At 32.6% G+C, this 14,464-nt stretch overlaps 1 protein-coding gene across 1 annotated transcript in view; it reads right to left on the bottom strand.

Moving 5' to 3' along the window:
- Stxbp5l (syntaxin binding protein 5L) overlaps positions 1-14,464 on the bottom strand; it is a 326,221-nt gene that overhangs the window by 176,363 nt on the left and 135,394 nt on the right. Inside the window, exon 10 of the mRNA XM_026395287.2 lies at positions 1,260-1,338. Within this exon, the coding sequence (XP_026251072.1) occupies positions 1,260-1,338 (79 nt within the window). The remainder of the gene's footprint in view (positions 1-1,259; positions 1,339-14,464) is intronic.

Below are 14,464 nucleotides of genomic sequence, written 5' to 3'. Positions count from 1 at the left end.
TATATATACACAATGGAGTATTACTCAGATTTTTAACTTTTTATGACTTTATGGTATTTGCTGATAAATTGATGGAACTGGAGACCATCATGCTAAGTGAAATAGCAAGTGGAATAGCAATCCCTGAAAGTTAAAGGCAAAAGGTAATTAAAAAAGAAGAGAAGTAAAATCTGAGGATTATATAAAGGGGAATGAAAGAAAGGGAGGAGGGATGGAATAGAAAACGTCAGTGGAATCAATCTGACCTAACCTTCCTGTGTACATATATGAATATACCACAGCAAATCTCATGTCTACAAGACACTAATTTAAGAAAAAAAATTAGTAAATGAGAGAAAGATCAGTAGAGTCTAGAGGGAAGGGAACAGGGGTGTGAGGAAGAGAAGGGAAGGGAAGGGGAAGTACTGGGAACTGAATTAGAACAAATTAAATTCTATGGTTTTATAATTATGTTATGGAATATTCTACTGTCATTTTCATATATAACTAAAACTAATAAAAAATTTGAAAATAAAGTAATTGCTGTAAAATATCATGATTTTATACTATTAAAACTTGAAAATAGGTATAAAAACACGAAATAGATTTATGATGCTATAAGAATTCTAATGTGATCATATATCCAATATAAAGTATGATTATCTAATTTACAGTTAAGACAGTGTTTAGGAAAAGTTAATTATGGTAGTATTTGGTAAGAATACTGTCACTATTGACTATTTTAACTAAACGAAAAACTGCTGAAGTATAGGATATAGCTGCTATAAATATAAAGTCAAATTTTGTTAAATATCATTCTTTTATCTTCTACATCTTAAAATTTGATACTTGTTAATTATGGCAATACTCGTAACTATCCTTCCCAGTCTATATAATCTTTCCAAATTCAAAATCCTAAAGTTCAGAGGTCTGGTTATGTTTACTTTTGTAAACAATATCAGTATGTGTATAGCTTCTGATTATAAATATTGTTAATTGCAATTTTCATGAAAAAGTCCTCAATTATTAAAATTAATGTATATAATTATCATAAATACTCATGATTTTTAAATAACTAATACTTATTATGATTAATAATAATGATAATCACAGATATGCCTTCTAAACCACATCATTTTTTATTAATGTAAAGGATTTAGCCCATTACTATATGTAATTATGTATAACTTTAAATAATACATTGACATAAAAGGTTATCTGCATTTCTTTTCTCTGTTCCTTATATATATTTCCATATTCCTCAAAGCAAAAATGTATACCTGTTTCTGCAGGTCTTGTATTCTACTTTAAGAATTGGTTTACAAGATTCAGATTTTCTTCCTTCTCTTTGAGTTTTTCCTAAGGAAACAAAAAAGAATCTTATTAAAAGTAATTTAAACTTTATTCAACCATAAGAATTTTAAAATTTTGGGCTGGGGATGTGGCTCAAGCGGTAGCGCGATCGCCTGGCATGCGTGTGGCCCGGGTTCGATCCTCAGCACCACATACCAACAAAGATGTTGTGTCAGCCGATAACTAAAAAAGAAATATTAAAAATTCTCTCTCTCTCTCTCTTTCTCTCTCTCTCTCTCTCTCTCTCTCTCTCTCTCTCTCCTCTCTCACTCTCTCTTTAAAAAAAATCATAAAAAAAAAAGAATTTTAAAATTTTACTTAATGGTATATAAAGAAAAGTGAATGATATATAACTGCATGTTCATCATAATTCAATAAAGAAGTCTATATAGCCTAATATTTCTATTAAACTTGAAAATAACTTTTGGATTGTAACAATTGACTTCTACAAAATCAACAGTTATTTATAAAGTTATCCAACTATTGTTACTTTATAAAATTCTGCAGATATGAAACTAGTTTCTTATCAAGTTATTTTAATTTGCCATGCTTGAATATTACATAAGTTTAGAACTGAAGACACAAACACATGTACTTATCCAAAAAATGAAATGTCTTACTATGAAAATGTACTCTGGGCCCAATATTCTATTTCTTTTTATTTTATTTTTTTATTGGTTGCTCAAGACAATATAATGATCTTGACATATCATATATTTGATTCAAATGGGGTATGAATTCTTACTTTTCCATGTGTACAGATTGCAGGATCATATTGGTTATACAGCCACATTTATACATACAGCAATACTAGTGTCTTTTGTATTCTATTTCTAATATAAGCAAACATTCTATTTCTAATATAAGCAAACTCCCTTCATATACTGAAAGATTTTCACTGTAAAGTATATGATAGATATTCAAAATCATCCCATTTCCACCAAATTCATGTAAAGAAAAGTCTACTAGATAATAAATGTAGAAGACATATTTCATAATTTAAAAATATATAAATGATGTATTTTATTTATACAAAACAAAAATAATAGTTTCTTATATGGAAATAATTATGTCACTTAGACTATGAATCAAAATAAAAGCAGCATATGCATACAACATACTTATCTTTCTAATTATTCTCTTGGTTTAATTTATGCCTCACTTTGAGAAATTTGACATATTTTTTGGAATGCTAAATTTGCTTTTTATTTTCAATAATTGCCCTGATTTATTTTTGTATTACATTATTTATAGACATAACTCTTATACAGAAAGACACAACTCTTATACAGAAACTCTTATACATGCATATATATTTAAATTTCCAGTATACTTTAAGAATGGCACAGACAAATCCAAATGGAAAGCCAAGATAATTTATTCAACTAATTTAAGAGGCAAAGAATCAGCATGCAACAAGCCATTCTTTTCCCCATGGGAAGTTTTCTGAAATTTTCTTTTTTTTTTTTTATCCTTGTATCCCATGTCAAGTATAACAAGCAATCAATAATATAAAATTGATCATAACTATTCACTGTGTTAAAAAAAGGTAAGTATCTGTATTATACATAAAATATAATTGCAGACATTGTGTGTAGATCATGAAATTTTATAAGGTGATAGATTTTGGCCAGAGATTTACTCTGAATAGTGGTCTTAAGAACAAATGGTTGGCAGATTACTGGTTTTGATAATGAAATAGGAATGGAGAAGGACCCATTCCCCAGCTTGTATATTTGTTTTCATACACTACTTCTCTAAATTACCAAGTCATTAATTGAACAAAACAGGATATCTGCAGTTGTTTATAAATGTACACCAAATATTGTTTTTCAATCAAAATGCATCAGTATCATCAACTAATTTCAATAGGAAAGATTAATTACGTAAGTATTTAATTAGTATGTTACTTCAATTTCCAGCTCCAACAATGTATTTTGGGTAAGGTTTCCTGTTTTGATTATATTCATTGCTAGTAATTAAAACATGCTTAAGTGTCATATTGCATAAAATAACATTAACCACAATTCTACCTGTTGGTATACCTTATGCTGAGTATTAAATAATGGTAGAAATAACTAAACTCCCAACTGCTTAGAATACATAGATTAAACAAAATAAGTATTAAAATTATAATATTAGGTACCAGAAGCAAATGGGTGATAAGAAAGTATAATAGAAGTTGAAATTAAAACTCCAGCTTTATGAATAGTAAGTTTTGCTGGATTAAACGATTAGTCTTAAGGGACTAGTGTAAACAATGCCAAAGAAATACAAAAGAGCCAATTAGTGGCAATCTATACAACTGAACCTCAATATAGAAAATGAAGAGTTATAAGAAGCTTTCAAATTGGGAGTGATGTGTGTAAAGTAATGTTTCAGAACACAAATATGACTTCATTTAACAGAGAAAATTGAGATTTTTCAGTGACTGATGCTGGAAATACAAGAAGATGATTATCGTAACATCATAGATAAAGAATGAAGGACTGTCTTAGAATATCATTAATCACACCAACATATGCATAATGGTAGTACCAAAAAGTGAGGAAAGAAAGGAACAGAAAATCATTTTAAAAATAATGGCTAAAAACTTCCTAAATTTGATGGAAAAATATTATTTATAAAGTGAAGAACCTCAATGATTTTTTTCTTTTTATGGCTGAATAACTGTTATGGTTTAAATATTAGGTGTTCCCCAGAAGCTCACATGTGAGACAATGCAAGAAAGTTGAGAGGTGAAATGATTGAGTTATGAAAGGTTTAACATAATTCATTAATCTTCTGATAGGGATTAACTGGATGGTAACTATAAGAAAGCTGGGTGTGGCTGGAGTAAGCCAGTCACTGGGGGGTGTGACTTGGGGGTATAGTTTGTGGTGAAGGGAATATCTCTCTGCTGTCTGGTGTGATGTCCTGAGTCACTTTTCTCCACTACTCTTTTCTGCCATGATGTTTTGCCATATTTTCTCCCTAGAACAATGGAGCCAACTGTCTATGGACTGAGACCTCTGAAACTTTGTGAGCCTCCAAATAAACTTTTCTTTCTTTGATTATTCTTGACAGGTCTTTTGGTCACAACAGTGAGAAAGATGACTAAAACAATAATATTCCATTCTGTACATACACCATATTTTCTTTATTCATTCACTCATGGATTGACACTTGGATTGATTCCATGTCTTCATTATTGTCAATAGTACTACAAGAAACATGGGAGTACAGGTATCTCTTTGATAGACTGATTTCATTTTCTTTGAATATACACTCAGAAGCTGGATAACTGCATCACATGGTAGACCTATTTTTGGGTTTCTGAGGAATCTATACACTGCTCACCACAATGGCTATACTAATTTATATTTCTACTAGTAGTAGATAAGAGTTCCTCTTTTGCCACATGCTAACGTGTTATTTTTTGCTTTTTTTTTTTTTTTGGTAATAGTCATTCTGACTGACGTGAGATATTATCTCATTGTGATTATAATTTGCAATTCTCTGATAGCTAGTAATGTTGAACTTTCTGTGTGTGTACTTATAACCAAGCTATTTTTATTCCTTCTTTTGCAAAATATCAATTCAGATAATTTTCCCATTTTTTTAAAAAAAATTAATTTGTTACCTGTTGTTGCATTTTTTGAGTTCTGTATGTATTCTAGGTATTAATCTCCTGTTATATTAATAGTTTTAAGTATTTTCTCCCATTCTGTAGGTTATCTCTTGACTCTGTTGATTATTTGGTTTGCCACACAACAGCTTCTTAATTTGATGTAATACCATTTGTCTATTTTTGCTTTTGTTGCCTTCACTTTTAGGGTATTAAAAATCATTGCCTATATTAATGTAATTTTGTAGTTTCCGTTCTTATAGTTAGATCTTTGATGCCATGTGAGTTGAGTTTTGCATATGATGAGAGAGGTCAAATTTCATTCTTCTGCATATGGATATCCCATTTCTCCAGCACCATTCATCAACTAGGCTGTCCTTTCTTCATTATGTTTTTGTTTTTTTGTTTTGCACCTTTGCCTGGAATCAGTTGACTGCAGATATTTGGATTTATTTCCAAGATTTCTATATTCCATTCCACAGATCAATGTTTTAGTTTTTAGGCCAGTACTACGCCGCTTTGGTTACTTTAGCTCCATAATATGTCTTGAGATCGGATGTTGCAAGGCCTCTAGCTGGCTGTTCCTTTTGTTCAACATTACTTTAGTTATTTGGAGTTTTTGTGATTTCATATAAATTTTAGAATTGTTTTTTCTATTTCTGAGAAGCATATTATTAGTATTTTGATAGGAATGTTATTTAATCTGTAAATCACTTTGAAGTTGTATGGACATTTTTTTTAAGTTGTTGATAGACCTTTATTTATTTATTTATTTATATGTGGTGCTGAGAATCTAACCCAGTGCCTCACACATGCAAAGCAAGTGCACTACTGCTGAGCCATAGCCACAGCCCTGTATGGACATTTTTAACAACATTAATTCTTGCAATCTACGAACATGGAAGGTCATTACATTTTGTGTGTTTCTTCTATTTATTCCTTTTTTGGTCATTTTAATTGTAGAGGTCATTCATTTCCTTGGTTAAGTTTTTTGTAGGTATTATATAGTTTTTAAAAATAGCTATCATGAATGAAAATGCTTTCTTTAAAAAGTTTAAGAACATTCAGTATTCTACTCATTTTGTAAGAACTGTAACTCTCCAAACTACCTATAATTGACTATTACTCTTTATTTGAATAATTTGCCTATTTTCAAATTTATTCTTGCTACATATTAGCTCATTTCATTTAAAAAAATCACTATAATTTTCCCTGGGAAAAAACTGAATTTGTGGGTAACTAACATCTTTATAATATTCAACATATATATTCACATATAGAGTATGCTTTTCATTTACTCAAGATTTGCAGTTTATGTTCCTTAGTAGAAATAATACTTCATACTTACTTTAAGGTTTACCCCCATATATTTTTATGGGTGCTATTACTTAAAACTGTTTTATAATTCTGTAAAGCAAGGAAAATGATTGAGTGTGAAGAGAAAACATACATAATGGGAGAAATTCTTTGCCAGCTACTGCTCCCGACAGAGGATAAATATCCTGAATATAGAAAGAACTCAAACAGATTAACACCAAAACAACAACAACAAAACCAAATAACCCAATCCATAAATGTCAAAAGAACAAAACAAAATCTTCTCAAAACAAGAAACATAAATAGCCAATAAATATATGAAAAAATGTTCAACATCTCTAGTTATCAGGGAAATGAAAATCAAAACTGCACTAGATCTCATCTCACTCCAGTCAGAATGACAATTATCAAGAATACAAACAATGATAAATGTTGGTGAGGATGTAGAGGGGAAGGTAACACTGTCCATTGTTGGTGGGACTGCAGATTACTACAGCTACTCTGGAAAGCACTATGGAACTCTCTCAAAAAAAACAGAAATAGGGGCTGGGGTTGTGGCTCAGTGGTACAGCTCTCGCCTAGTATGGGTGAGGAACTGGGTTCCATTCTCAGCACCACGTAAAAATAAATAAATTTTTAAAAAGGAAATGTGTCCACCTACAACTTAAAAATATTTAAAAAAGAGAGAAATAGAACCACCACATGGCTCAGTTATCCTACTTCTTGGTATATGTCCAAAAGATCTAAAATCAACAAACTATATATATATAATGATGCAGTTCCTTCAATGTTTAATAGCACAATTCACAATAGTTGAATTATGGAATCAACACAGATGCCTATCAACAAACAAATGCATTAAGAAACAGGTATATATACACAATGGAGCTCTATTCAGCCATAATGAAGAATAAAATTATGGCATTTGTTAGTAAATGGATGAAAATGGAGAATACCATGCTAAGTGAAATAAGCCAGACCCAGAAATTTAAAAGTAGAATGTTTTCTATCGTATGTGGAATTTCCAGTAAAATAAATGAAAGAAGGAGGAAAGACTGGGATATCATGAAGATATGCGGAAGATCAATAGTGTAGAAGATGATCTAGGGGCTAAGGGGAGGAACATAAAAGGTGAGGAAATGCAGAATGAATTCCTAAAACATCATGCTCTGTGCATATATAAATATATTGCAGAGAATTTTACTTTTATGTATAAGTAAAAAGAACCAACCAAAAATTAATAAAGCCAGGCATGGTGGCGCATGCCTGGAATTCCAGAGGCATGGGAGGCTAAGGCAGGAGGATTATGAGTTAAAAGTCAGCCTCAGCAACACTGAAGTACTCAGCAACTCAGTGACACCTTGTCTGTAAATAAAATACAAATATAGGGCTGGGGATGTGGTTGAGTGCCCCTGGGTTCAATCCCCAGTACCAAATAAATAAAGAAGTGTAAGGAAACCTAATAGCATTGAAGAAGAAGTAGTAGGGAGACAAGAAGGAAATGGGGGATATTGTAACTGAAACTGAATTCCACGCATGTATGATTTTGTTGGGATGAACCCAACTACTATGTATAATATAATGCTCTAATAAAAATAAATTGTTATTTATAGTGCTATTATTTAAATACCCATTAGATTTTGTTTCAATACAGAATTCTAAAGTTAGATGTAATAATTTTCCTAATTAGTTCTTATTTTTTTAGTACAATTACACTAAAAAGCAGCTATACTTTTGAATCCTCTTTCTAAATGTTTAAATATCATATTTCATTTTCAAGTCTAACTATACATTGACTAGTATTTCCAGGAAAATATTTAATAAAAGTAGTCCTTGTAGACACCCCTTTCCCATTTCTGAGCAATAATTTTGTAACTTAGACATTTTTATAAGATTATATTTAATACCATGTTTTTAGAAATGTGGGGTGTGTGTGTTTAATTGAGGGCACTATAATTGAAGAAAACACATTTGAAATTATTACAATTTATTGTGAAAGAACATCAATGTCTACAGCTGTGTCTCCAAGAGTACTGTCATTACAATGCTAAACTCAAGTCAGACATATGCTAACTCAGTCTCATTAGCTTTAGTTATTTTCCTTTTAGCCCACCCTTGTCTAACATGAGCTTCAGACCAATTATAACTTTTCAGGAGAGAACTTTTTGATTTCTAGAAAAATTATGAAGTATATCTACATATGTTTTCCTAGTTTAATACATACAAGAGAAAACAAGGGGGGCAACAAAAATGTACTCTAGAGTATATACAACATTTATATTACGTAAGATAAAATCCAAATTATTAAATATGGAAAGATAGGAAAATGTTAGCCATTCTTATGAATAGTGTTCAACTTCATGGTAAAGCAGATTATCAGATAAAGATAATATTCAAACTAATTTCAATGCTTCAAGGAAAGTAAAATGTTCAAAACTAATAAAAAAGGAAATATTAGCAGAGAAATAGAAAATGTAAAAACGTATTAAATGGGAATATTATCAGAAATAAAAAATTAACAGGCTTAATAGCAGAGTACAGATGTCAGAGGAAAATTGAGTTAATAATTAATCAATGGGAGTAATTATGCAATCCAAAATTCAGAGGAAAAAAGAATGACAAAAATGGATAGATAGAGGCCAGAAATGTGTAGTAACGCCAAAACTTCTACAGAGACTAATATTCCAGAAAGAAGCATGAAGCAGAAAAACATATTTAAAAAGATAAATGGCTGAAAAGTTCCTCATCTTTGTGTAAGATATAAAATTATAGGCTTATGGAGCTCAGTAGAACCCTTAACAGAGTAAATTTGTAGAAAGCAAGCCCTACGCACAGTACAGGTAAACTACTGAAAATGGAAGATATATAAATAATAAAATAAAATAATATATAAAAAATTGTGTGAAAACAACCAGAGGAAAAATGACACATCATATACAGAGAAAGCAAAATTATAACCACTTAAGATTCTTCATTCAGAAAGTATGGGAGCTATAAAATGGTGGAAAGCCTTTATAGTGCTCGTCACTTTGAAAACAATGCAAAACCCATACACACATAAACACACAGAGTCAGCTCAAAAATGTAAATCTAGAAAAACAATCTTCAAGAATGAAGGAAAAGAACAGGCAATTTTCAGATTAAGGAAGCTAAATGGATTTGTTTCTACCAGATCTACATGAAATGCTAAATAATTTTCCAGAGCAAATTAAAATGATAATAAAAATTAAAAGGCTATTTTTCCTTTAATTGAAAATGCACATGACTATTTAATGCACTAGTTATAACAATATATTTAGGTATAATGTATCATAACTGGAGCATGAAGGGCAGTGGGAGAAAGGTAAATAGATCTATATAGTTATAAGAGTACTATATTTTTGTTAAGTGTTCCAGCATTAGCCCTAACACATTTTGAGTATTTAAGGAATTATACTTGTAATTCTGGGAGCCAGCAATAAAAAAGGGATGATAAAATGCTTATATGTAAATTATAGTAAAATTCTGATAAAAATATTCAAGTAATCCAAAAGAAGGCAAAAAAGGAGAAAACAGACAAAATCAACAGGAAAGAACCAACAGAAGATAATAAATCTAAACATTCTCGCACTAAGACTAGATAAAAGCAGAAGACCCAATTATATGCTCTCTACAGGAGACCTAAAAAAAAAAAAAAAAAAAACAAACTAAAAACAAGACCTTAAAATATATGAATTAAAAAAGGTAGAATTAAAGTTAGAAATAGGCAATTCTGTAATACTATGAGGAAATTTTAATACCAGAGTCTCAGAAATTGGTAGCACTAGACAACCATCAGTAAAATCACAGAGAATCTGATAAATGTTATCAACTACCTTTATCTGTAAGTCTAAAAAATAAATAAATAAACATAAATGAACAGAATTATATGGGAAATACATCATATCACCTCTTTCAAAATTTAAATACAAAACTAAAAATTAGTAAAGATTTAAACCATGCAAAATACAATTTCAAATGTGACCTTTATATAACAGTTAAGAAATGTATATTCTTCTCAAGCACATTTGTAATGTTATGGTAACTGTCTATGCACTAATGATAAAACAAATCTCAGTAAATTTTGTAGAATTAATATCGTAACAGGAGGGCAGTTTAGTGGGAAGTGGAGGTTCTCACAGCTCTGTGACTTGGGATATAATCAACAATGTGTTGAATGGGGATGAAAAACACTTTTTTATGCATACTCAATATTAAGTATCCATAGATCCATAGATAATCAATATTGGACAGAAAGTCTTGAATGCTGGAAAAATTGGAGTACACCAGACAAGGCTAAGGAGCAGATTAGGAGCTAAGCTGGGGCAGGGCGGTGGGTGGAATACAAGATTTGAAAAGATCTACAAGTGCTGTAATATTTTGGCTTGGGAAACCCCAGGATCTGAGGCGCAGACAACCCTGGGTGAACCCAGAGGCTATTCAGCCAAACATACTAGTATGCAAAAAGGCATGGCCAGCCAGCTGCCCACAGTGAACAGCAAATACCTCCATGTAAAAGTGGTGCAAACTCAAACCAGGTGCTTAGATCTGCGAATTCAAGGCCAGAACCTGTAGATGAATCCAGCAGACTAACCAGGAGATCTAAAGTGAGCCCAGAGAATTAGGAGAATCTCTGGCACAGATATTTTCTGGCAATGAAGCCATTTTGCTTGCGCACATTACAAACCAGGCCAAAAGAAGCCTGTATCCCTTTGCTCACTCCACTGAACAAGCAAGAACACTAGCAGGGAGAAGAGGAATGGGCTGGGGTGCAGAAACAGACAAAACTCAGTGCTCCTCAACTGATTTGCTTGGGGCTAAAACAGATTCAAAAAAGCTAGAGAAAGCTTCCCACAAACAATGCATTGCATCCATGAGCAGGAACAGCAGCAGGGGGAAGACAAACAGGGCAGGGTGGAGAAAATAGAAAAGCTCAGTGCTTAATCAGCCTTGTCAGGGGATAATTCTGATCAGAGAGGTCAGAGCAAGCTGGAGTCCCACTAACCCCTTCCACTGACCCTGCAGTCCACAGCAAACAGAACCAGTGACAGGGAGAAACTGAATAGAAGGGAGTGTCTGAGTTTAACCCTTGAAAACCCCTGTTGAGAAGTCCCCCTAAAACCTCAGCATCCCCCAAAAATAGAACTGGTAAAGGACCAACTCCCTCTTCCCACAGGTGGTGCTCTAGGAATGCTGCGGGATTCAGACCCAGAAGCAAGTTGAAAACTGAGTCATAAAAAACACCTAGGGAAAAACTAGACCAAATCCATTCCCTGGGGAGCTTCGCTGACAACAACACAGATCTAAAGACATTACTCAGGTAATCAAGCTGCCAACATCTTCCACAGCTTCTCACACCATCCTGCTGTGAAGAACTGAAAGGCAGTTTGACACAGACAATGGACATAAAAACAATGAAAAAACTTTCATTGACTATTTTGCTGTTGTTTTTGCTTTTGTTAAGTTTTGGTTTGTTTTTTAAATGTGTACTCATTGACAAATGATGGACATTTATGCATTTGTACATATATTCTTGTTTCTGTTGTTTTGTTTTGTTTTGTTTTTAGCTTGTAGCATTCCCTTATGAAGGATATGGAAAATGACAACCCCCCAAAACTCTCTGATCTGGAGGAAGATGGAAGAGGAAGGCAACCATTAATCCTCTTCCAATAAATCCTTTGCCAGTAACAATGGGCCCCTAGGAAAAAAAAAGCAAATTTTTATCCTTTCCCAGGTTCATCCCCAACATCTACCAAATGCAAACATGCATCCTTTCCCAACCACAATGGGTCCTGAAGGGAGGAGGCAGACACTGAAACCTGGCCCTGGACTTTTACCCTTTCCACTGCTGATGAGTCCTGGAAGTTGAAAAACAAATAGTGAAGCTCTAGGAAACAATGAAATCCAGAGAAAGAAGGTAAGCAGTGAAAACTGAGTTCTGAGCTTTTCCCAGTGACAATGAGTTCCAGGCCTTTTACAACTTTTTTCCTGACTGCAAAACACATCTGCCTCAGTCTCCAGTGATACTTAATCCACCATCATTGTGTCCCATAAAACTCAAACCCCTTCTGTAACTGATGGCCATTTTCATACCTTCTAGTGCCTGATTGGTGCTGCTGTTGAATAAAGGAAAGCTTGCTGATCCATTTGAGTTCTGCTTTCGCCCAGCCCAGTTATTTGTGTTTTCATAAAGGTGCCAATTGACTTTCTATTGACTATTTCACAACTATTTTCCTTTGTTTTTACTTTTCTCTTTTTTCTTGCCAACAGCCAAACTCTACTGCTTTCACTCTTCCTTTAAGTTTTACACTTCTATTCTTTTTCTTTAATTATTGTTATTTGGGTTTTTGTTTTGTTTTATGTTCTTGTCTCTTAAAAATACACCCTACATCGCCTCTGCATAAACCTCACCCAGTTCTAGAATCTACAAACCTTTTTCTATTGCTCCATCTCTTCTTCCTTTCCTCTTACTCTATCTTTAACAGGAAATATAGACATACTCCTATATCCTATTTTGTTTCTCATTTCTACCATTTTATTTTAAGAATGATATTATTCATAGAACAATAATTTTTATTTATTTTTTCTCTCACTTATCAATTTCCCTCAACTCTCTTTCTTTTCCTCTGCCAACCTCTAATGCTCTCTCTCCCCCCTTTAACTTTTTACCTCTATTTTTGCATCTCTTCCCTCATAATCATCTACATCACTTCTATTATACCCCTAGCCATCATGTGAAATTGTAAATCCTTATGTAAACTTACTGTTTTCACCATGGACAAGAACTATTTCAACAGAAAAGCAGAATTATAGACAACACAAACTAATAAACATTTATATGCTGTAGGGAAGGCCCCAAATGGCTATAGTTAGGCTCCCTTTCTGAGGCTTCTGATGGGCCATGTTTGTAGGGTGTAGTCAAGGTTATAAACATCTGAATCAGCATATGTAGTCAAGATCATAAACATTTGCTTGTGAGTATGTGTGCACTGATTTAACCTGTTGCCTATGGAAAGGACTCAGGGGACAAAATGGAACTGGCTGGGGGCTGAAGTAGAGCTGGCAGCTGGCTAGAGGCCTCCAAATAAAGCATGCCTACTAGCCCAATTGCATCTTGCACCTCCTTCAACCTGTGGGATCCTGAATCTGTTTCCTGGATCTGAGCCTCCACCCTGACACATGGTAAATATAAAAGTATCAAATATTCAATCACCCAAAATGAATTAATAGAAGTTAAATTTTGATGATATATTGAATTAAGTATAAATTGAATACATCGTCATAATACTTTTTTACATATAAAAGATGTGAATTTGGGGGAGGGGTGAAGGGAATATGGAAATATCATAGAAGCAAACAGTCAATTCTAAGTTGCATGTATAGCAAATACCTATCCAAGGTTTCCATGTCAATCTCTTAAAAAAGCATTTTTAAGTAAATGTATAAATGTAATGTAATCTCTAAGTAAAGCAGTTAGGTTAATGTGGCAATAATTTAAGGCTTTGCATATAGAGCCTACAATTGTGGCACAAAAAAATGGTAGATTGATGGAACATGAAATAATATAACCTATGGATCACCTATTATAGAAAACATACCACTACTTTCTAAATGTCATATAATAATAAATACTCAGAAACTTCACAATAGTGTGTATTTGATTAACTGTTATGTTTTGACCTTTCTATGATTACAAATAATCAATGGTATGAGGTAGACATGGAATTCAGATCATCACCAATAATATTTGAAATAATTTGGTCATCCCAATTATTAATATTTAGACATCTGAATTTTTTATTCTCAGGTACAGCTCAATATAAATATTTATATAGGATCTAAATATCCATTTATGAAAGATAATAAAATATAATTAAAACCACAGTCTTCCTAGTTAAATGGAATCAAATGGAAGGAACAGAGTAAGTGGAAGAATCTATAAATCAATGCACAATGAGGTTGTATATGGATTAAGTCAGAAAGTCAGATCTATATAATACCATTCTTTTACTTGCTCTTCACCTCTTGATACTGGCCTTATTTCCTGCATTATCTCTTCTGAGATATATCAATCATCCATTATCAAATTTTTTGTTGGGCCAGTCTCTGTGTAAGTATGACTCACAAAGTAAAAACATGGGTAAGAGTGAAACATAGAAACTTGGGGAATATTATGTGGGAATCTGTAGA

The sequence above is a fragment of the Urocitellus parryii genome, chromosome 2 (genome assembly GCF_045843805.1).
Source record: "Urocitellus parryii isolate mUroPar1 chromosome 2, mUroPar1.hap1, whole genome shotgun sequence".
NCBI classification, from domain to species: domain Eukaryota; kingdom Metazoa; phylum Chordata; class Mammalia; order Rodentia; family Sciuridae; genus Urocitellus; species Urocitellus parryii.
The sequence above is the reverse complement of the archived record's forward strand: the minus strand, read 5'-3'. Positions and strand labels throughout refer to the sequence as shown.